The sequence below is a fragment of the Ranitomeya imitator genome, chromosome 5 (genome assembly GCF_032444005.1).
Source record: "Ranitomeya imitator isolate aRanImi1 chromosome 5, aRanImi1.pri, whole genome shotgun sequence".
NCBI classification, from domain to species: domain Eukaryota; kingdom Metazoa; phylum Chordata; class Amphibia; order Anura; family Dendrobatidae; genus Ranitomeya; species Ranitomeya imitator.
The window spans coordinates 275143421-275168373 of record NC_091286.1 but is presented as its reverse complement, the minus strand read 5'-3'; the positions used below and the strand labels follow the sequence as shown (position 1 = coordinate 275168373).

Genomic DNA, 24953 nt, shown 5'->3' with positions numbered 1-24953 from the left:
AGAAGAACCCCAAGATCACTGTGGCTGAGCTCCAGAGATGCAGTAGAGAGATGGGAGAAAGTTACACAAAGTCACCTATCACTGCAGCTCTCCACCAGTCGGGCCTTTATGGCAGAGTGACCCAACGGAAGCCTCTCCTCAGTGCAAGACATATGAAAGCCCACATAGAGTTTGCTTAAACACACATGACGGATTCCCAGACTATGAGAAATAAGATTTTCTGGTCTAATGAGAATGAGAAGAAGATAGACCTTTTCGGTGATATTTCTAAGCAGTGTGTGTGGAGAAAACCAGGCACTACTCATCACCTGCCCAACACAATCCCAACAGTGAAACATGGTGGTGGCAGCATCATGCTATGGGGGCGTTTTTCAGCTGCAGGGACAGGACAACTGGTTGTCATTGAAGGAAACATGAATGCGGCCAAGTAAAGAGATATCCTGGATGAAAACCTATTACAGAGTGCTCTGGACCTCAGACTTGGCTGAAGGTTCGCCTTCCAACAAGACAATGACCCTAAGCGCACAGCTAAAATAACAAAGGAGTGGCTTCAGAACAACTCTGTGACCATTCTTGACTGGCCCCGCCAGAGCCCTGACCTAAACCCAATTGAGCATCTCTGTAGAGACCTGAAAATGGCTGTCCACCAACGTTCACCATCCAACCTGACGGAACTGGAGAGGATCTACAAGGAAGAATGGCAGAGGATCCCCAAATCCAGGTGTGAAAAACTTGCTGCATCATTCCCAAGAAGACTCATGGCTGTACTAGCGCAAAAGGGTGCTTTTTAAATAAATTTGCAAAAATTACTGCATTTCTGTTTTTTTTTTCAGTCAAGATGGAGTGCAGAGTGTACATTAATGAGAAAAAAATGAACTTTTTTGAATTTACCAAATGGCTGCAATGAAACATATTAAGGGGTATGAATACTTTCCGAACCCACTGTATATGCATACATCTACTATACATATGGCAGGCTATATAGCAGGAAATAAAGTTTGTATAGAGCTATGGTTGAAAAAGTGAAGATAAGAAAACATAGAATACCTCCAGTCTTTTTCTATGGTTTATGATATGCAAATTGCCTCTTCTGAGAAAAAGAGGACTTAAACTCTATAGCGCCACCTGTTGGAAGTAGCGATCCTACAAGTCACAATCAACCCTTTAACGAGTCGTGCAATATGACTTAGGATAAAAGCCAAATCAATATCACAATTCTATGGTTTATGCACATGCATTTTATAAAAATGATATAGTTCTGCCATCTAGTGGTCAATTTCTAAAATTTCACTTAGTGTCTCCTTTTTGACATTTGTTGATTTATTTTAATCAGGATATTCCTGAATTCAATTAGTGTTTGACCAGTATTGAGCACTTTAAAGCTATGTGCACATGTAGCGGATTCATGTGCGGATTTTTCCGCACCGGTTTTTGCACAATCCGCAGGTAAAACGCACTGCGGATTACATGCAAATTTACCATGGATTTCCTGCATTTTTTGTGCAGATTCCACCTGTGGTTTTACAATTGGGAATTCCTATTGAGGAGCAGGTGTAAACTGCTGCGGAATACGCACAAAGAATTGACATGCTGCGGAATAAACAACGCGGCGTTTCCGCGCTGTATTTTCTGCAGCATGTGCACTGCGGATTTGGTTTTCCATAGGTGTACATGGTACTGTACAACGCATGGAAAACTGCTGCGAATCCGCAGCGGCCAATCAGCTGCGGATCCGCAGCAAAATCCGCAACGTGTGTACATAGCCTAAAACTTTTTGTTTTATTGTACCCCTTGTTATATGTATTAGCACTTCAGAAACTTTTTGTGTTTTTGAACACTTTTTTGACATGCATTTGCAGTTTAGAGATTATAGGGTTAATTGTCATTTATAATCTACTTTATGAATTGTGGTACATGGTCTGTAATATATATTGAGAAAAAAGTAACTTTGTATGCCTTGCTGCTAGGGTTGAGCGACTTTTCATTTTTTGAGGTCAAAAGTCGGGTCGAGTGAAATCGGCCGATCTTATTGAAAAGTCGGGGTCGGGGATCGGCCGAAACACGAAACCCAATGCAAAGTCAATGGGACATTTTCTTTTTTTTATATTTGCTTCAGCGCGATATATCAGAAAAACATCTGCCACCAGCCACCCCAGAAAAGGCATATCTGGAAGATGCGCCTATTCTGGCACTTGGCCACTCTCTTCCCACCCCATGTAGCGGTGGGATATGGGGTAACGAAGGGTTAATGTCACCTTGCTATTGTATGATCTGTCACGTCCCACGATGTAAATCCATCTGAAGGGGTTAAAATATTTTACAGGCAGGAGCTCCGTTCCTCCTGAATCTATCCGTATGGCCGGGATCACACGCAGCGAGTTACGGCCGAGTCTCGCAGGTTAAAACCAAGCTCTGGCATCGACACTCCGGAGCGGAGCGTGCGGCTGCACAGCAATACATGGAGCCGCACGCTCCGCTCCGGAGTGCCGGTGCCAGAGCTTGGTTTTAACCTGCGAGACTCGGCCGTATCTCGCTGTAGTGTGACTCCGGCCCATGGCTAAGTAGTACTGTACAGTCACATATTGGGTATTGCCACGTTCAGTAGAAATTGAGGGACAAATTTTGGAGCCATTTTTACCCACTTTTTTGTGTGGAAATGTAAATGTCTTTGGCTAAAACAAAATGCTGGTGGTAAAACTAGTTATTTTGTCTTCACATCCCAATGGTATAAAATTCTGTGACACACCCATGGTGTCAATATGATCACTGCACCCCTAGATGAATTAATTGAGAGGTCTAGTTGCGGTTCCGGCGGTGAGCCCGCATCAAAGCGGGGACATGTCAGCTGTTTTGATCAGCTGACATGTGCCCGTAATAGGCGCGGGCAGAATCGCGATCTGCCCGCGTCTATTAACTAGTTAAATGCCGCTGCAAACGCAGACAGCGGCATTTAACTACCGCATCCGGCCGGGCGGCCGGAAATGATGGCATCGCCGACCGCCGTCACATGATCCGAGGTCGGCGATGCTTCAGTATTGTAACCATAGAGGTCCTTGAGACCTCTATGGTTACTGATCGCCGGTAGCTGTGAGCACCACCCTGTGGTCGGCGCTCACAGCACACCTGATTTTCTGTTCCATAGCAGCGAACAGCAGATCGCTGCTATGTAGCAGAGGCGATCGTGCTGTGCCTGTTTCTAGCCTCCCATGGAGACTATTGAAGCATGGCAAAAGTTTTAAAAAAAGTTAAAAAAAAAAATGTGAAAAAAATAAAAAAATATATAAAGGTTTAAATCACCCCCCTTTTGCCCCAATCAAAATAAATCAATTAAAAAAAATCAAATCTACACATATTTGGTGTCGCCGCGTTCAGAATCGCCCGATCCATCAGTTTAAAAAAAGCATTAACCTGATGGCTAAGTGGCGTAGCGAGAAAAAAATAAAAAATGCCAGAATTACGTTTTTTTGGTCGCCGTGACATTGCATTAAAATGCAATAACAGGCGATCTAAAAAACGTATCTGCACCAAAATGCTATCATTAAAAACGTCATCTCAGCACACAAAAAATAAGCCCTCAACCGACCCCAGATCTTGAAAAATGGAGACGCTACGTGAATCGGAAAATGGCGCAATTTTTTTTTTTTATGCAAAGTTTGGAATTTTTTTTCACCATTTAGGTAAAAAATAACCTAGTCATGTTAGGTGTCTATGAACTCGTACTGACCTGGAGAATCATAATGTCAGGTCAGTTTTAGCATTTAGTGAACCTAGCAAAAAGCCAAACAAAAAACACGTGTGGGACTGCACTTTTTTTGCAATTTCACTGCACTTGGAATTTTTTTCCCATTTTCCCATTTCCCATTTTTCCCATTTTCGACATGCTAAAACTAATGATGTCGTTCAAAAGTACAACTTGTCCCGCAAAAAATAAGCCCTCTCATGGCCAAATTGACGGAAAAATAAAAAAGTTATGGCTCTGGGAAGGAGGGGAGTGAAAAACGAACACGGAAAAACGAAAAATCCCAAGGTCATGAAGGGGTTAAGGGCATGAAAATTCATAGTTGGAAAATTGCTACATTTTCAAAATGTTTTCCAAATTTCCATTTTTTTCGCAAATAATTACAAGTCATATCATAGAAATTTTACCACTATGATGAAGAACAATATGTCACGAAAAAACTGTCAGAATCACCGGGATCCATTGAAGCGTTCCAGAGCTATTACCTCATAAAGGGACAGTGGTCAGAATTGTAAGAATTGGCCTGGTCATTAATGTGCAAACCACCCTCGAAGGTAAAGGGGTTAATATTCTTAATTAAACCATACTTACTGCATTGCCAATTCCACCGAAGCCCTCGATCTCCTGTTAGAGAAATAAAAAAAAAAAGCAACAATATACCATACCTGTCCGCCGAGAAGATATACATCCTGTCCCATGATGAGTCCAGCTCTGCTATATCTGGATGCCTTTGGCTGAACGGTGGCATTATGAAACCATCCAGCCTGACATCCGGACACAGCAGAGCTTGTAGATGACCACCAGAGATAGCTCGCTCTCCGGCGGTCACCTGCATTGCAGTTCTCATGATCAGCTGACCATGAGAACTTGGCAAGTGACTGGAGATAACCCCAGCGGTCACGTGCATGTCAGTTCTCGCAGTCAGTTGAGCTCATCGTGAGAACTGCAGTGGATGTGAACTTCCAGCTGAAACAAGATAAGACATTACTTAAATTAGTTCACATGCGTAGTAAGCTGCTCTCCCGTACCTAATATTCATGTGACTATAAAGATAATGTAGTCCTACCGCATGTAATGATAGTCTATGGGTAATTTACACTGTGGAGACTGAGCGTCCCTGCAACATAAATAGACATGCTGCGGTATGGAAAGACGCACTGCATGTCCATTTACACAGGGCTGCCGCGGGTGTCTCTGAACGCATAGTGGAGATGGAATTTCTTGAAACAATTGTGCAGGTAGTACCGTCTATAGCGCATGAATCTAGATCCTGTTCTTCCTCCTTCTCCTCCTCTTCCTCATTGTCACCCAATCCATGTTGGGATGAGATGAGGCTGGGCTGTGTGTAATCATCCTTCATGGTTCCTTGCTCCATATCATCGTGCTCCACCTACAATTCATCCTCATTGATTTTGAGCAGAGAGCGTTCCAGAATACAGAAAAGCGGGATGGTGACGCTAATTATGGCGTCATCACCACTCACTATCTTGGTGGAGACCTCAAAGATTTGGAGGATGGTACATATGTCGGACATCCATGTCCACTCCTGAGGCCTGGAGTTCGGCCCACAAAGTCAGGTGCTTTGCTGCCATGTGTCTGATCATGCTGGTGGTGGTCAGTGTGGTAATTTTGCTACCCCTGCTGATTCAGGCCTGGCATGTGATGCAAACGGCCTTTTTTGGTTATCAACAGAGTCTTTAAAAAACAACCAGACTCGGGCAGACCTAACAGTTGTACTGGCAACATCTGTTGTGTTGGTGTTACAGGAAACAGTTGCTCACCTTCTGTCTGCGGCCACCACACTGCTTCTTCCTGCCTGTTACACCTCCGTCCCCCTGTGTGCTGCTGTCCTCACTCTGCATGTCCTCCTGCCAGGTTGGGTCAGTTACTATACCATCCACCACCTAGTCATTCACTTCTGCACCCTGGTCCTCCTCATGACTTTCTGGCAATTGTGTCATCATCGTCCACCTCTTGTGACATTTACCCACCGTCGCCTTCATGTGACCGTGGCTGCTCAAATATTTGAGCATCGCTACATGCGATCTCCTCTTACCCTGCTTCAAGTGGACCGGGCTAGTGGCCTGAATCTATAAATTGAAAAGTAAACAGCTCTTTGGAGAGTCCAAGTTTGGGATCACTTGTCTCTGGGCACTCAGAAGGGTGGGAGGAAGGAGGATCATGGTGAGGAATATGCGGTCCAGACTCACGGCTGAGACTGGACCGTGTGGAAGACAAGGTGGTGGTGGCAAAGTGACTGGAATCCTTTTCCGCTATCCAGCCAACAACCTTTAGACACTGCCCTGGGTGTGCTGCGGTCCCTTAGTAATTGGGATAGGAAGGTTGGGCGAGAAGATGTGGGTGTTTGTTGTGGCACAATTTCAGTTTGCCCATGGCTTCGGCCTCTACATGCACCATCACCATTACATCACATCTAGTTCTCTGTCCCTTGCCACGCACCTTGCCTATTTTGAATGGAGGACAATATTTTCTATGTTCACTACAAATGGCTGAATTTGGAGCAAACTTATATGTGATCCGTGTGACGGAAAACCACAGTTTTAAATAGCTGGCCTGTAGTTAACTATTTTTAATATCAAACTGGTGTCAATAATGTCGCTAACACACAGCAACAACATTTAAATGGAAGCCAGAAATGGCAGAATTTTGAGCTCTATTATATGTGATCCGTGTGACAGACAAAACACAGTTTTAAATAGATGGATTTTTAGCGCTGTAATATGGAAATGATCTGGCTCTACTCTGCAGTGCCAACGAGCAAATGGAGCAGAAAAACTGTGTTCTCTGGATTGCTTTTTAAGCAAATAATCAGGATTAAGATCCAAAAAAAAGTATTCCTGGTCCCTAATACCTGGAGCTATGTCTAGAAAACTCTGTAAGGCTACGTTCACATTAGCGTTACGCTAATGTGCGTCGCTGTTGCGTCGGCGACGCAGCGGCGACGCAGCGGCGACACGCCCCTATGTTTAACATAGGGGACGCGTGCGTTTTTTTGTTTGCGTTTTTCGACATGTGTGTCGTTTTCGACGCTAGCGTCGGACGCACGAAAATGCAACAAGTTGCATTTTTCGTGCGTCCTTTTTTCGTCAAAAAACGACGCACGCGTCGCAAAACGCAGCGTTTTTGCGCGCGTTTTTGGTGCGTCGCGCGTTGCGTCGCCGTTGCGTCTCCGACGCACCGGCGCGCAACGCTAATGTGAACGTAGCCTAAAAGCAGCTGCAGCAGACAGAACTGGAATGGACCCTCTTGCTGTACGCACTGCAGTCTGCCACATACACTGCCTGCCTACCTACCACTGATATCTATGCAGCTGGATTAGTCCTCAGAAGGACTGTTAGTTGAGATTGATATGTGTCTAATATATTGTGGTATACCTACACTAACTAACATGTAAGCAAATCTCTCCCTAGCTCAGCACCAACTCTCCCTACACTGTCTGATTCTGGAGTAGACTGTGACGAGCAGGACGGTGCCAGGTCTGATATAGAACTGATGATGGTGTGCAGCCAGCCAATCACTGTAATGCCACCACCAGCATGGTTGTGGCATTACAGTGTGTGGCAGAGAATTCCTGCATGTGCATTGGCTCTCTAAAGAGTGCCAAACATGCATGGCAGGGACCTTAGCTCCTGCCGAGCAACCCTGGAAGAACTCGGTGAGATCCGAGCATCTCGAGCAGTGACATGCTCGAGCAAGTACAGAGTAGTGGTGAGCATGCTCGCTCATCACTAATACTCACCCTTCATTCCAGCGCTAGTAGATTATTTACTTTGACCACACATATAACAGTTTTTTTGCTGCACATGATGCCAAAGTCAATCACTGGCCACTAGGGTTTCTTACTGTATCCCTCTGAGGTCAGTGATTGATTGTAAACAGTATACAAATGGAGCATCATTAACACAACACTAGAATGGAGGGTTGTTTTAGCAGGACTACTGGTTGTGGGAAGATTTTTATTTAGCCCATTTACTCCTCAAGGCTGATTGCCCCTTCATGACCAAGCCAAATTTTACAATTCTTACCACTGTCACTTTATGAAGTAATAACTCTGGAATGCTTGAACGGATCCCACTGATTCTAATATTGTTTTTTTTTTCATAACATATTGTACTTTATGATAGTGGTAACATTTCTTCAGTATGACTTGCCTTTATTTGTGAAACAAAATGGAAATTTGGAGAACATTTTGAACGTTTTGCAATTTTCAAACTTTTATTTTTTTTATTCCCATAAATTTATTATCACACCAAATAGTTAATAAACAACATTACCCACACGCCCACTTTACATCAGTACAATGTTTGAAACATAACTTTTTTTGGTAGGAAGTTATAAGTATTATAAGTTGACCAGTGATTTCCCATTTTTCCAACAAAATTTTCAAAAACCATTTTTTATGGACAATATTACATTTTAAGGGACTTTGAGGGGTCTATATGACAGAAAATACTCAAAAGTGACACCATTCTAAGAACTGCACCCCTCAAGGAGCTCAAAATCACATTCAAGAAGTTTATCAACCCTTCAGGTGCTTCACAGGAATTTTCGGAATGTGGAAGGAAAAAATAAACATTTAAATTTTTGTTGCAAAAATTTTAATTTAGACCCCAATTGTTTTTTTTTGCAAGGATTACAGGAAAAAATAGACCCCAAAATGCATTGTGCAATTTCTCCTGAGCATGCCAATACCCTATATGTGGGGGAAAACAATTGGTTTGGCACAAAGCAGGGCTCAGAATTGAAGGAGTGCCATTTGACTTTTTGATTATAAAAACTGCTGGAATAATTAGCAGATGCCATGTTGCGTTTGGAGAGCCCCTGATGTGCCTAAACAGTGTAAGGCCGGCGTCACACACAGCGTAAAACAATATGGTCCGTATATTACGGCCGTAATACGCTGAAAAGTCCCGAAAATAGTGGTCCGTAGCTCCTCCGTAGGCAGGGTGTGTCAGCGTTTTTTGCGCATGGCATCCTCCGTATGTAATCCGTATGGCATCCGTACTGCGTGGTTTTCTCGCAGGCTTGCAAAACCAACATACCGCTATAGAAGTGATCCATGTGTCCCAAAAATAAAAAAATATATATATATACTGCCTACATATATATATATATATATATATATATATATATGTCAGTAGACACATACATGTATATATATTAATATTTTTTCCAGCGCTATACAGCTTGAAAGCCGGTAATTCAATTACCGGCATTTTCTTTCTCCTCCCTAAACCCGACATGATTTGAGACATGGTTTACATACAGTAAACCATGTCTTCTCTCCATTTTTTTTGCAGATTCCACACTACTAATGTCAGTAGTGTGTATCTGCAAAATTTGGTCGTTCTATCGACTAAATTAAAGGGTTAAATGGCGGAAAAAATTGGCGTGGGCTCCCGCGCAATTTTCTCTGCCAGAGTAGTAAAGCCAGTGACTGAGGGCAGATATTAATAGCCTGGAGAGGGTCCATGGTTATTGGCTCCCCCCTGGCTAAAAACATCTGCCCCCAGCCACCCCAGAAAAGGCACATCTGGAAGATGCGCCTATTCTGGCACTTGGCCACTCTCTTCCCATTCCCGTGTAGCGGTGGGATATGGGGTAATGAAGGGTTAATGCCACCTTGATATTGTAAGGTGACATTAAGCCTAATTAACCCCTTTACCCCCAAGGGTGGTTTGCACGTTAATGACAGGCCAATTTTTACAATTCTGACCACTGTCCCTTTATGAGGTTATAACTCCGAAACGCTTCAACGGATCCTGGTGATTCTGACATTGTTTTCTCATGACATATTGTACTTCATGATAGTGGTAAAATTTCTTTGATAGTACCTGCGTTTATTTGTGAAAAAAACGAAAATTTGGCGAAAATTTTGAAAATTTCGCAATTTTCAAACTTTGAATTTTTATGCAATTAAATCACAGAGATATGTCACACAAAATACTTAATAAGTAACATTTCCCACATGTCTCCTTTACATCAGCATAATTTTGGAACCAATTTTTTTTTTTGTTAGGGAGTTATAAGGGTTAAAAGTTGACCAGCAATTTCTCATTTTTACAACACCATTTTTTTTTAGGGACCACGTCTCATTTGAAGTCATTTTGAGGGGTCTATATGATAGAAAATGCCCAAGTGTGACACCATTCTAAAAACTGCACCCCTCAAGGTGCTCAAAACCACATTCAAGAAGTTTATTAACCCTTCAGGTGTTTAATAGGAATTTTTGGAATGTTTAAATAAAAATGAACATTTAACTTTTTTACACAAAAAATTTACTTCAGCTCCAATTTGTTTTATTTTACCAAGGGTAACAGGAGAAATTGGACCCAAAAAGTTGTTGTCCAATTTGTCCTGAGTACGCTGATACCCCATATGTGGCAGTAAACCACTGTTTGGGCGCATGGGAGAGCTCGGAAGGGAAGGAGCGCTATTTGACTTTTCAATGCAAAATTGACAGGAATTGAGATGGGACGCCATGCTGCGTTTGGAGAGCCACTGATGTGCCTAAACATTGAAACCCCCCACAAGTGACACCATTTTGGAAAGTAGACCCCCTAAGGAACTTATCTGGATGTGTGGTGAGCACTTTGACCCACCAAGTGCTTCACAGAAGTTTATAATGCAGAACCGTAAAAATAAAAAATCATATTTTTTCACAAAAATTATATTTTTGCCCCCAATTTTTTATTTTTCCAAGGGTAAGAGAAGAAATTGGACCTCAAAAGTTGTTGTCCAATTTGTCCTGAGTACGCTGATACCCCATATGTGGCAGTAAACCACTGTTTGGGCGCATGGGAGAGCTCGGAAGGGAAGGAGCGCAGTTTGACTTTTCAATGCAAAATTGACAGAAATTGAGATGGGACGCCATGTTGCGTTTGGAGAGCCACTGATGTGCCTAAACATTGAAACCCCCCACAAGTGACACCATTTTGGAAAGTAGACCCCCTAAGGAACTTATCTAGAGGTGTGGTGAGCACTTTGACCCACCAAGTGCTTCACAGAAGTTTATAATGCAGAACCGTAAAAATAAAAAATCATATTTTTTCGCAAAAATTATATTTTTGCCCCCAATTTTTTATTTTTCCAAGGGTAAGAGAAGAAATTGGACCTCAAAAGTTGTTGTCCAATTTGTCCCGAGTACGCTGATACCCCATATGTGGCAGTAAACCACTCTTTGGGCGCATGGGAGAGCTCGGAAGGGAAGGAGCGCCGTTTGACTTTTCAATGCAAAATTGACAGGAATTGAGATGGGACGCCATGTTGCGTTTGGAGAGCCACTGATGTGCCTAAACATTGAAACCCCCCACAAGTGACACCATTTTGGAAAGTAGACCCCCTAAGGAACTTATCTGGATGTGTGGTGAGCACTTTGACCCACCAAGGGCTTCACAGAAGTTTATAATGCAGAGCCATAAAAATAAAACAACATTTTTTTCCCACAAAAATTATTTTTTAGCCCCCAGTTTTGTATTTTCCCTAGGGTAACAGGAGAAATTGGACCCTAAATGTTGTTGTCCAATTTGTCCTGAGTACGCTGATACCCGATATGTGGGGGGGAACCACCGTTTGGGCGCATGGGAGGGCTCGGAAGGGAAGGAGCATCATTTGGAATGCAGACTTAGATGGATTGGTCTGCAGGCGTCACATTGCGTTTGCAGAGCCCCTAATGTACCTAAACAGTAGAAACCCCCCACAAGTGACCCCATATTGGAAACTAGACCCCTCAGTGAACTTATCTAGATGTGTTGTGAGAACTTTGAACCCCCAAGTGTTTCACTACAGTTTATAACGCAGAGCCGTGAAAATAAAAAATCTTTTTGTTTTCACACAAAAATTATTTTTTAGCCCCCAGTTTTGTATTTTCCCAAGGGTAATAGGAGAAATTGGTCCACAAAAGTTGTTGTCCAATTTGTCCTGAGTACGCTGATACCCCATATGTTGGGGTAAACCCCTGTTTGGGCACACAGGAGAGCTCGGAAGGGAAGGAGCACTGTTTTACTTTTTCAACGCAGAATTGGCTGGAATTGAGATCGGACGCCATGTCGTGTTTGGAGAGCCCCTGATGTGCCGAAACAGTGGAAACCCCCCAATTATAACTGAAACCCTAATCTAAACACACCCCTAACCCTAATTCCAACGGTAACCCTAACCACACCTCTAACCCTGACACACCCCTAACCCTAATCCCAACCCTATTCCCAACTGTAAATGTAATCTAAACCCTAACCCTAACTTTAGCCCCAACCCTAACTGTAGCCCCAACCCTAACCCTAACCCTAGCCCTAACCCTAGCCCTAACCCTAGCCCTAACCCTAACCCTAGCCCTAACCCTAGCCCTAACCCTAGCCCTAACCCTAACCCTAGCCCTAACCCTAGCCCTAACCCTAGCCCTAACCCTAACCCTAGCCCTAGCCCTAACCCTAGCCCTAACCCTAGCCCTAGCCCTAACCCTAGCCCTAACCCTAGCCCTAACCCTAGCCCTAGCCCTAACCCTAGCCCTAACCCTAGCCCTAATGGGAAAATGGAAATAAATACATTTTTTTTAATTTTTCCCTAACTAAGGGGGTGATGAAGGGGGGTTTGATTTACTTTTATAGCGAGTTTTTTTAGCGGATTTTTATGATTGGCAGCCGTCACACACTGAAAGACCCTTTTTATTGCAAAAAATATTTTTTGCAATACCACATTTTGAGAGCTATAATTTTTCCATATTTTGGTCCACAGAGTCATGTGAGGTCTTGTTTTTTGCAGGACGAGTTGACGTTTTTATTTAAAACATTTTTGGGCACGTGACTTTTTTTATCGCTTTTTATTCCGATTTTTGTGAGGAAGAATGACCAAAAGCCAGCTATTCATGAATTTCTATTGGGGGAGGCGTTTATACCGTTCCGCGTTTGGTAAAATTGATAAATCAGTTTTATTCTTCGGGTCAGTACGATTACAGCGATACCTCATTTATATCATTTTTTTATGGTTTGGTGCTTTTATACGATAAAAACTATTTTACAGAAAAAATAATTATTTTTGCATCGCTTTATTCTCAGGACTATAACTTTTTTATTTTTTTGCTGATGATGCTGTATGGCGGCTCTTTTTTTGCGGGACAATATGTCGCTTTCAGTGGTACCATGGTTATTTATATCTGTCCTTTTGATCGCGTGTTATTCCACTTTTTGTTCGGCGGTATGATAATAAAGCGTTGTTTTTTGCCTCGTTTTTTTTTTTTTTTCTTACGGTGTTTACTGAAGGGGTTAACTAGTGGGACAGTTTTATAGGTCGGGTCGTTACGGACGCGGCGATACTAAATATGTGTACTTTTATCGGTTTTTTTTTTTTATTTAGATGAAGAAATGTATTTATGGGAATAATATATTTATTTTTTTTTCATTATTTTGGAATATTTTTTTTTATTTTTTTTACACATTTGGAAAATTTTTTTTTTACTTTTTTACTTTGTCCCAGGGGGGGACATCACAGATCAGTGATCTGACAGTTTGCACAGCACTCTGTCAGATCACTGATCTGACATGCAGCGCTGCAGCCTTCACAGTGCCTGCTCTAAGCAGGCTCTGTGAAGCCACCTCCCTCCCTGCAGGACCCGGATCCGCGGCCATCTTGGATCCGGGGCTCGAGCAGGGAGGGAGGTGAGGAGACCCTCGCAGCAACGCGATCACATCGCGTTGCTGCGGGGGGCTCAGGGAAGCCCGCAGGGAGCCCCCTCCCTGCGCGGTGCTTCCCTGCACCGCCGGCACATCGCGATCATCTTTGATCGCGGTGTGCCAGGGGTTAATGTGCCGGGGGCGGTCCGTGACCGCTCCTGGCACATAGTGCCGGATGTCAGCTGCGATAAGCAGCTGACACCCGGCCGCGATCGGCCGCGCTCCCCCCGTGAGCGCGGCCGATCGGCTATGACGTACTATCCCGTCCAGGGTCAGATAAGCCCAGGGCACCTCGACGGGATAGTACGTCTAAGGTCACAGAGGGGTTAATAATGGAGAGGCGTCAATTATGACACCTATCCATTATTAATCCAATTGTAGTAAAGGGTTAAATAAAACACAAACACATTGTTTAAAATTATTTTAATGAAATAAAAACAATGGTTGTTGGAGTATTTTATTCTACTCCCAATCCAGTCACTGAAGACCCTCGTTCTGTAATAAAAAAAACATAATAAACCAACGATATCCTTACCCTCCACAGATCTGTAACGTCCAACGATGTAAATCCATCTGAAGGGGTTAAAATAATTTGCATCCACGAGCTTTGCTAATGCAATGATGCTCATGGCTGCAAAAACCCCAGAAACTGAAGGTAAAGTAGGTCAATGACCTATATTTACCTGCATTTGCGGTGAGGCGCCCTCTGCTGGATGTTTCTAGATCGTGGGAACTTTCCTAGAAAGCTCCCAGGCTCGAGTTCATAAGAGGCGCCCTCTGCTGGTTCTATCGATGTAGAAATCCCGTGTCTCTGATTGGTCGAGGCCGCCTCGACCAATCAGCGACGGGCACAGTGACGATGATGTCATAAAGGACGTAGACATCCCGCGTCTCTGGACGTAGACATCCTGGCGGCCTCGACCAATCAGCAACGAGCACAGTATCGACGTAGATGTCATAATGGTTGCCATGGCGATGATGATGTCATAAAGGTTGCCTCGACCAATCAGCGACGGGCACAGTCTGCCGCGAATTCTGGAATCATCATTGTCCGTATACTACGGGGACATGCATATTCTAGAATACCCGATGCGTTCGAATCGGGCCACAATCTAGTACATAATAAGTAACATTTCCAACATATCTACTTTACGTCAGCACAATTTTGGAACCAAATTTTTTTTTTTCGTTAGTGAGTTATAAGGGTTAAAAGTTGACGAGCAATTTCTCATTTTTACAACACCATTTTTTTTTAGGGACTACGTCACATTTGAAGTAACTTTGAGGGGTCTATATGATAGAAAATACCCAAGTGTGACACCATTCTAAAAACTGCACCCCTCAAGGTGCTCAAAACACATTCAAGAAGATTATTAACCCTTCAGGTGTTTCACAGGAATTTTTTTAACGTTTAAAAAAAGAAAGAACATTTAACTTTTTTTCACAAAATATTTAATTCAGCTCCAATTTGTTTTATTTTACCAAGGGTAACAGGAGAAATTGGACCCCAAAAGTTGTCCAATTTGTCCTGAGTACGCCGATACCCCATATGTGAGGGGGAACCACCGTTTGGGCGCATGGCAGAGCTCGGAAGGGAAGGAGCGCCGTTTGGAATGCAGACTTATATGGATTGGTCTGCAGGCGTCACATTGCATTTGCAGAGCCCCTGATGTAACTAAACAGTAGAAACCCCCCACAAGTGACCCCATATTGGAAACTAGAACCCCTAAGGAACTTGTATAGATGTGTTGTGAGAACTTTGAAGCCCCAAGTGTTTCACTACAGTTTATAATGCAGAAACGTGAAAATAAAAATTTTTTCCCACAAGAATGATTTTTTACCCCCCGATTTTTGGGGGGTAAACCCCTGTTTGGGCGAAAGGGAGAGCTCAGAAGGGAAGGAGCACTGTTTTACTTTTTCAACGCAGAATTGGCTGGAATTGAGATCGGACGCCATGTCGCATTTTGAGAGCCCCTGATGTGCCTAAACAGTGGAAACCCCTCAATTCTAACTCCAACCCTAACCCGAACACACAACTAGCCCTAATCAAAACCCTAACCATAACCCTAACCACACCCTAACCCAAACACACCCCTAACCCTAATCCCAACCCTAACCACACCCTTAACCTGAACACACCCCTAACCCTTATCTCAACCCTAACCACACCCCAACCCCATAACTCTAATCCCATCCATAACCGTAACCACACCCCTTACCGCAACACACCCCTAACCCTAATCCCGACCACAACCCTAACCATACCCCTAACCCTGACGCACCCCCTAACCCTAATACCAACCGTAAATGTAATTCAAACCCTAACCCTTACTTTATCCCCAACCCTAACCCTAACTTTAGCTCCAACCCTAACTTTAACCCCAACCCTACCTTTAGCCCCACCCTAACCCTAAGTTTAATCCCAACCCTAACTTTAGCTCCAATCATAACCCTAACTTTAGCCCCAACTCTAACCCTTACTTTAGCCCCAACCTAATCCTAACTGTAGCCTCAACCCTAACTGTAGCCCCAACCCTAACTGTAGCCTTAACCCTAACGGGAAAATGGAAATAAATACATTTTTTAATTTTATTATTTTTCCCTAACTAAGGGGGTGATGGAGGTGGGTTATTATTATTATTATTATTATTATAGTGGGTTTTTTAATGGATTCTTATGATTGTCTGCTGTCACACACTAAAAGACGCTTTTTATTGCAAAAAAATAGTTTTTGCGTCTCCACATTTTGAGAGCTATAATTTTTCCATATTTTCGTCCACAGTCATGTAAGGTCTTGTTTTTTGCGGGATTAGTTGATGTTTGTATTGGTACCATTTCCGGGCATGTGACATTTTTTAAATCGCTTTTTATTCCGATTTATGTAAGGCAGAATGACCAAAAACCAGCAATTCATGAATTTCTTTTGGGGGGGGGGGCTGCATTTATATTGTTCCGCATTTGGTAAAATTGATAAAGCAGCTTTGTTCTTTGGGTTAATATGATTACAGCGATACCTCATTTATATTTTATGTTTTGGCGCTTTTATAAGATAAAAACTATTTTATATAAAAAAATAATTACTTTTGCATTGCTTTATTCTGAGGACTATAACTTTTTTTTATTTTTTCGCTGATGATGCTGTATTGCGGCTCGTTTTTTTTGCTGGACAAGATGACATTTTCAGCTTACCATGTTTATTTATATCCGTCTTTTTTATTGCGTGTTATTCCACTTTTTGTTCGACAGTATGATAATAAAGCGTTGTTTTTTGCCTTTTTTTTACGGTGTTCACTGAAGGGGTTAACTAGTGGGACAGTTTTGTAGGTCGGGTCGTTATGGATGCAGCGATACTAAATATGTGTACTTTTATTTTTTTATTTTTTTATTTAGATAAAGAAATGTATTTATTGAAACATTTTTTTTTCTTTATTTAGGAATTTTTTTTTTTTACATATGTAAATATTTTTTTTTTACTTTGTCCTAGGGTGCAACATCATGCAATAGTGTCAGATCGCTGATCTGACACTTTGCAAAGCACTGTGTCAGATCAGCGATCTGACAGGCAGTGCAGGAAGCTTGCCAGCGCCTGCTCTCAGCAGGCGCTTGCAAGCCACCTCCCTGCAGGACCCAGAGGGAGCCCTGCGGCCATTTTGGATCTGGGGCCTGCAGGGAAGAGGACATAGGAGACCTTCTGAACAACACTATCACATCGCGTTGTTCCGAGGGTCTCAGGGAAGCATGCAGGGAGCCCCCTGCCTGCGCGATGCTTCCCTATAATGCCGGAATGCTGCGATCATGTTTGATCGCAGTGTTCCAGGGGCTAATGTGCCAGGAGCAGTCTGTTACTGGACCTGGCACATAGTACTGGATGTCAGATGTAATAATCAGCTGACACCCGGCGGCGATCGGCCGCACTCCCCCCGTGAGTGTGGCCGATCGCCTATGACGCATCTCGTCCCTGGGAATTAAGTCCCAGGTCACCTGTACGGGGTAGTATGCCATATGGGATTAAGGGGTTAAGGAAGTCCTTCCTGTGTGTCACCCGATCAGCTTCACTCCCATTGCAAATACCTCAGCTCAATTTGGTTCCTGCTAACAATCGATGTGAATACTTTTCTGCCCTATGATCACAAAAGTATTCTAGGAGTGATACCTTTATTGGCTAACCAGAGAAAATATGTTTGCAAGACTTTCAGAGTACAGAGGCTCCTTCTTCAGGCATAATTACAAATTAATTAATAAGACAAAGGTACATTTAAGAGATATTACAGCAGAACATTTGTTTCATGAGGTATAAGGGGTAATGCCTCCTAAAGATAAGCCAAGGAAATCAAATTAGGCATTTTGTTACAAATGGAGAGGTAGAGGGAATGTTCTTCTTAGTTATCCAGCGTCCCTCTGGTGGAGGTGTCAATTGTATCCATGTAGTGAGTCATAAATCCAGGTGTCAAACTGAGGCCTATTATCAAAGAAATGAACATCTTTATCAGTTTAAATTCCCAAATTCTTCTCTCTCTATGTCATCCTTAAAATGACCTTTTAGGATTAAAACTTTTAAGTCTGTCATACAGTGTTCAGTTCCAGATAAATGTTATCCGACAGGCGTGTCCAGTACAATTGTGATTGTGTGTCTGTGTAGATTAATCCTTGTTTGTAGTTTTTGTATGGTTTCCCTAATATAGGTACCTCAAGGGCACCTGGTACATTGTATCAGGTACACTACATTGGAGGATGTACAAGAAAAGAAATCCATGACCTTATTGTCCTGATATGTGTTTGGTATGCGGACTGTATTTGTTGGTAATATGTGGGTACAAGTTTTGCACTTTTTTTTTGTTACTTACATGGGAATTTGCCCGTCAGTGATGGTGATGAGAGGACATATATGACAAGGAGATTCCTTAAGTTGGGATGCTCATGTGGGGTTTTTGTATGTGACCACAAGAGGCATCCTATTGTTGTCCTCTCTGACTGTAATCCAGGAGGCTGCTTTTTGGGATATTTGAAGCTCTGTGGATCTGTTCATTTATTACCAGTCGTAGGAATGTATTCCTCAGTGATAGCAGCTGTAGTTTTCTGTCTTTACTGTCTGAAGAGATTCAAATGTACCTCAGAGTTTAACTATAGATTATGGGGTTTTTTTTGTTTCTTGGATGAAAGCTGTTCCATCTACACCACTTACTCACATCAGTTTTTTGCCATCAGTCACAATCCGTTGGCTTGTCGCATCCATCACAGATTGTGAAAAACTGATGCGACGGATCCGTTTTTTGGATCGACTAGCGGATCTGGCTAATTGGATCGGAGCATGCTCAGTTAAAAAAATGGAATCTGTCTCCGGATTCTGTCATTTGACGGACCCGAGGCAATAGGCTTCCATTCTAGCAAATGACGGACGGCGATGGATCCGTACACAAAAATGTTACTTTGTCCGTTGTATCCAGCCACCGGACAAACAATTTTTGATGGATCCGGTGAACAACAGATGAAACATGAGGCAATCCGTTTACAAGTCTATGAGAAAAAAAACAGATCCGGCGGCATCAGTCGCCAGATCCGTTTTCTTCAAAATTCGACGGATTGCGAATGATAGCAAAAAACTGATGTGTGAAAGGGGCCTAAGATACGCCGGACGTCCTGTGGACTTATGGTAAATTGATGTTTGTATGGTGTTTTCCTTGATGTATATGGTCATGTCCAGAAAATATGTTTAGGACTTTGAGAAGTTGAGGGTGAGCTTGATGGTTGGGTGGAACTTGTTGAAGCTATTGTGGGATGTAAGCACATCATCTTTTGAGCCTGTCCAGAACATTAACAAATCATCAATGTAGCGGAAGTGCAGCGCCCCAGAGACCTGGTCGTTGCAGTATGGCCCCAAGGCGAGTAGCGGTACGTCCGATGGCACTAAGGAGTTCTCCTGACCAGGTATCACCAGAACACATTACACTTCACACTCCGGTCACTAGGGGGAGCAAAAGGCTTTATTTATTGGGCCACTCCTCACACTGGTAAAACTAGGGGCTGGGGAGCAAGTTAGTCAGAAGCTGACTGGGTTGGAACCAGGCAACATCCCGTGGCAGGGGGTGTTGCAGGGAGAAGGCACAGGGGGGTCCCTGTCATGCGTGGGAACCTGGCAGGTGCCTAGCGACAGAACAGAACGTAACGGAACCGCGCCTGCACACCTTGCGGCGGTGTCCTAAGAAAGAGACAAGAGAGGAAGAATATTGTGGAACAGTGTAAATGAGATCAGCACAAAGGAGAGCCAGTAAGAGTCGTGCCGAGAGAGGAAGGCAACATCTTACTGAGGCACGTAGTCGGTGGCCGGATCACCGTAGGAATAACTGACTTCAGGCCTTACTTCAAATTCCGCTGGACAGTTGATTATAGGTTGGCTGTCTACCTTCTACACCTACGAAGACATAGGGGGCAACATTGGGAGAGGGGCGTCTCTAGGATCCCAGAAGACCTCCAAGCCTTCCCGTCAAACGGGTGGCATCCTAGCCATAACATATCTGGGGGACGTTAGAAACTAGCAACATCTGGAACCAAAGAACGAGAGAGAGAGAGAGACAGCTGTAGAGAACGAACGAAGAGAAACAGCAGTTGTGAGGACTATTCCGAATGCTCAGCAGGGTAGGACTACAACACACAGGCGCTATTGGTAGGCAACGATTTCCATCTGCGAGGGAAACTCTGGATGTGCCCATCGGACCGGCCGGTCTCTGATAGCCCGGTTGAACGTGCTCTGGACTGAGTGTATTGAAACCTTCAGTAAAAGGTGAAGAGACTGCAACCTTGTGTCCTCGTTATTGATTGCGCCTTACACCATCACCATCCACCTTACTGGGAAGCCCTGGGGATTTACTTCACCTGTGGGAAGTTATACCATCCAGCTGCCATTCCATCACCCCAGCGGACCCCACAGCAGCGTCGGTCACCCTGACCGAACACCACAGGTGGCGTCACGAACCTCTGACAGACTGTACAAGCCCCAGTACTACCACTTTCATTGGACGCCCCTTAGCAGGGTCACGACCGGGTCCAGCCACCGTGACAACCGCATAACTGAGCAGAAAGGACCGGTACCGAGTGACTGGTGGCCCTGTGTCTGGGGGCGCTCCAGAAGTATGCGAGATGTTTAATAGAGCAAGATGACAAAAACTCCTCCTCTAGTCTAGCCATAAATAGGCTAGTATATTGTGGGGATATTTGACTTCCCATGGCACTGCCCATACAATGTTGGTATAAATTGTTGCCAAAGGAAAAATAATTCTGATAGAGCACAGACCTGATAAATTGCAGTGTTGGTTCTGTGGCCGCAATCCCATCCTCATGAGGAATGTTGGAATAGACCCTACATACATAGTGGCTAATATTGTGTCCTCCGGTAGTTGGCCCAGGGAAGACAATTTGCAGGGAATATTCATGGTGTCCTGGATATAGCTGGGTGTGCGACTCGCCAAGGGTTTCAAAATGTTCTCCACTAAGCCTGAGATATTCTCAGTAAATGTCCCAATACCAGAGATGATAGACCTCCCAGGATTACCTTCTTTATGTATTTTAGGTGACATGTAGAAGGTACCTGTTTGGGAATTGTCTATTATTAGTTCCAGTAGTGAGGATGAAGTATAATCAAACCCATTGATGATATGTGTTATTTCCTCTGTGCATTTTTAGTGGGGTCTTCCTGAAGTGGAGCGTAGTATTTTCTATCTAAGAGTTCTGTGTGTGCTACTAGGATGTAATCTAACATGTTCATGATGAATAGAGCTCCTCCTTTGTCTGCTGGTTTGATGATGATATTAGTGTTAGCTTTCAAGGATTATATGGCTTTTCTTTCCTCCATATTGATAGTGTCCGACTTTATGGTGTCTGCCCAGAATGTCAAATTTAACCAGAGTTTGGTTGTGCCCAGGTTACGGGGTCCAATTTGTCCTCTTTTTCTTTTATGATGTGTTGTTCATATTGTCTTGTGATGTGATATCTGTATGATTATGAAATAATTATTTGAGCCATAATCTGTGGAAGAATTCCTCGATATTGCTACAAAACTGAGCTGTATCATTGTTCCTCCTTACACAATTCTTTCTTTTTTTACTTTCACTTTGTTTTGTCCAGCAGATGGACATGTTTGCTACAGTTACTCAGTCTCTCTTGTTTATCTGAGACAAGTGCCGAGTGTCAGCTGAGAGCCTGGTGTCAGCTGTCAGAACCAGCTGACATCTGGCACTGATCGTGTGCGCACAGCCTCTGTGCACGCAAAATCGCCAGGACGGATTCATATGTCCAAGGTTGGTATGTACCAGCCGACCTGGACATATGGATATGTCTAAGGTCGTAAAAGGGTCAAACGTGTTGTCCATCTTTTGTGACATTTTTTCGAAACATGCATGCAATTGGAGCTAAAACTCAATTTTGCAATTGGGTTTCATTAAAACTTTTGCAATGGTTGCTTCCTATAGCCTTTGTATTAGGGTATGTGCACACATTACGGATTCCATTGGGGATCTTTCTGCATGGTTTCTGAAATACCCGCAGGTAAAACGCCCAGCGTTTTACCTGCAGATTTACCGTGGATTTAATGCGGATTTTGTGCGGATTTCACCTGCGTTTTAACACCTGTGTATTCCAATTATGGAACAGGTGAAAAACGCTGCGGAATCCGCACAAAAAATTGACATGCTGCGGAAAATAAACCGCTGTGTTTCCATGTGGAATTTTCCGCAGCATGTGCACTGCAGATTTGGTTTTCCATAGGTTGACATGGTACTGTACACCGCATGGAAAACTGCTGCGAATCCGCAGCGTCAAATCCGCTGCGGATCCGCAGCCAAATCCGCAACATGTGCACATACTCTTAAACGCTCTATTGCTGCCTGCAATATGAGGTAATGAGGCTGGCCACTTTATCTTTATATCATCAGATGTGTTGGGGGCATGATTTTGTGGAACTTACTATTATATAGGTATGGCCAGGGTTACACTTGCGAGTGTGCTCCAAGAAACTCGAATGAGTCTCTCGCCTCAATACCCGGCACTGCCGCTGGCACTCGAGACCACAGCATTCAGCTGCATAGAAATAAACTCCAGTCCGAGTGCCGGTGGCAGTACCGGGTATTGATGCTCTAGTTTCTCGCATCACCCTCGCAAGTGTGACCCCGGCCTATGACAGGTCCTCCTCCTGCTATTGTTAGTGCAGCTTTCCTCACGGACCACACAGCTCTCCAGTCCATAATATGAAAACCTGATTTAATCAATGTCATTTTCAGATTTCATATTCTTTGGAATATAAAGCAAAAATGGGTGTAAAATACTGTGTTTTTTAACATAAACAGTTAGATTTAATTAAAGCCATTGCATTTACTCAATTTTATCCCTTTTTCTTTACCAGGCGTTGTTGGTGACTGGAAAACTATAATGACGGTGGCACAGAGTGAGATGCTTGATAAAGTGTACAAAGAGAAGATGGGAGATCTGCCAATCAAGTTTTTCTGGGACCTTGATGAAGAATCAACAAAGTAGAAATATGCTAGCTTAATAATAAGTGTATACGGTATCTCTTTGGATGAATTACCATGTAACAGATTGTGATGCATACATTCTGATGACTGCCTCATTTACCTAAATCATAAGTCCAAAATACAAAGTAAGCATTAGGCCGGTATCACAAATGCAAGAAACACGTCCGAGTCTCGCATGTGAAATCCAAGCTCTGGCGCCAGCACTCCAGAGCGGCTCCATGTGTTGCTGTGCGGCCGCATGCTCCGCTCCGAAGTGCCGGCGCCAAAGCTTGGATTTCACATGCGAGACACGGACGTGTTTCTCGCATGTGTGATCCCGGCCTTAGGCACGTCAAAAATCTGTGTGAAAAGCCTGACAGGTGATGAGTAAATTCAACAGACAAGAAGAGATTTCCAACAGAATAAAATAATATATTTTTATTGATACACAATTTTAAAATCATTTAAAACAGGGACGGAGGGGAATGTCATCACCAAGAAAGGGAGGGGAATCTGCTGCCAGCCAGAAATAACCTGTTGATCAGGGGAGGTAAAGACTGGGAATCCAGAGAGGAGAAAAAGAGATTGTAAAATAAGGTTGTGTAATTAATAACAGGCAATATCGTATGCTGATTACATACCAAGCAGTCCTTTGTAAGGTTCTGCAGGATGTGCAAAACCAGGTACTTATTACCACAAAAAACACCTATAAATGAGGTAGTATGTATACAATCCCTTCCCATAGTGATACATGACAAAATATAGAAGCATGGAATTGGTAATTATTATCTCCACAGCAGGGCCGGACTGGGACCGAAATTCAGCCCTGGCATTTTTAAGCACACAGGCCCACGTCTTGTAACTTCTGTAATCTTGCTCTCTAGATGGTCTAAGTACAGGTCAGCAGCATACAATCAAAACATTTTATGTTGTGGACCTACAAAGCCAACAGCAACTGAATTATGGCCAATTTAGATGAGCCAATAATCATAAAATGTGTGATTGCAAGAGTGCGTCTTCCTGATTATTGGCTCATTTAAATAGGTCAGTAATCACCTGATGTAAGAGCAAAATGATTAGTAGTCACGTGAGACGATTTTTAGCTGGCTTAAAAATAAAGGTTCTTGGTAGCATATTGCCCCGGTAAACAGGACATGCACTCCTGAGAACAGGACATTCTACGTGCGCAAAACATTAACAGTCGCTGTGTGCACAGAGAAGTGTGTCCTCCTGTGTGGATAGGCCGTATAGGCCGCTGACTGAGGTGTATATGGCTGGTCGGTGGTCATGTGCATGTTATTGCACAGTAATGACAGTAAAGTCTCATTCAGACGTCCGTTTCTCACATACATGTTGTATCTGTGGTTTTTATTATTTCTTTTCCATTATAGTCTATGGTGCTCCTCACAGGCCCATATGTTTTTGCAGACTGTGACCCCAAATAAAAATCAGAGACATTTTTGTTTTTTATCGTTGTCACAGACAAAATCACCTATACAGGTCTATGAACCTGTGCCAATCATGGACAGCACATACTGTAGATAGCACCAGTGCACACTCTGTACGGTCCGTGATTAACATTGTAATGTATAGGAGAAGCTTTTAATTAATTTATTTTTTTCTACGTGAAAATCACTTAAGTTTCAGCCTGGGGGCAAGCACACATTACCAGCCCATGTGACTCAACCAGTTTACCGCTGCTTTGCCTTCCTTATGGAGCGCCCCCAGACACAAGGCCACGACGTTTCGGTACCGGGCCTCTCTGGTTCGGTTCTGAGGCAGTCACGGTGGCTAGACCCGGTCCGTGACCCTGCTAAGGGGCGTCCAATGATATTGATAGAGTACAGTCTGTCAGGGGTTCGTGACGCCACCTGTGGTGTTCGGTCAGGGTGACCGACGCTGCTGTGGGGTCCGCTGGGGTGATGGAATAGCAGCCGGATGGTATACCTTCCCACAGGTGAAGTAAATCCCCAGGGCTTCCCAGTAGTGTGGATAGAGATGGTGTGAGGTGCAGGCAATAACGAGAAC

The 24953-nt window shown here is 43.5% G+C and overlaps 1 protein-coding gene across 1 annotated transcript in view; it reads left to right on the top strand.

Annotated features, from left to right (window-relative positions):
* Window positions 1-24393, top strand: part of LOC138637468 (amine sulfotransferase-like) — a 190980-nt gene extending 166587 nt beyond the window's left edge. The window contains exon 7 of the mRNA XM_069726181.1: window positions 22817-24393. Coding sequence (XP_069582282.1) covers window positions 22817-22947 — 131 coding nt within the window. The 3' untranslated portion in view covers window positions 22948-24393. The remainder of the gene's footprint in view (window positions 1-22816) is intronic.
* Window positions 24394-24953: the final 560 nt, after the last annotated feature.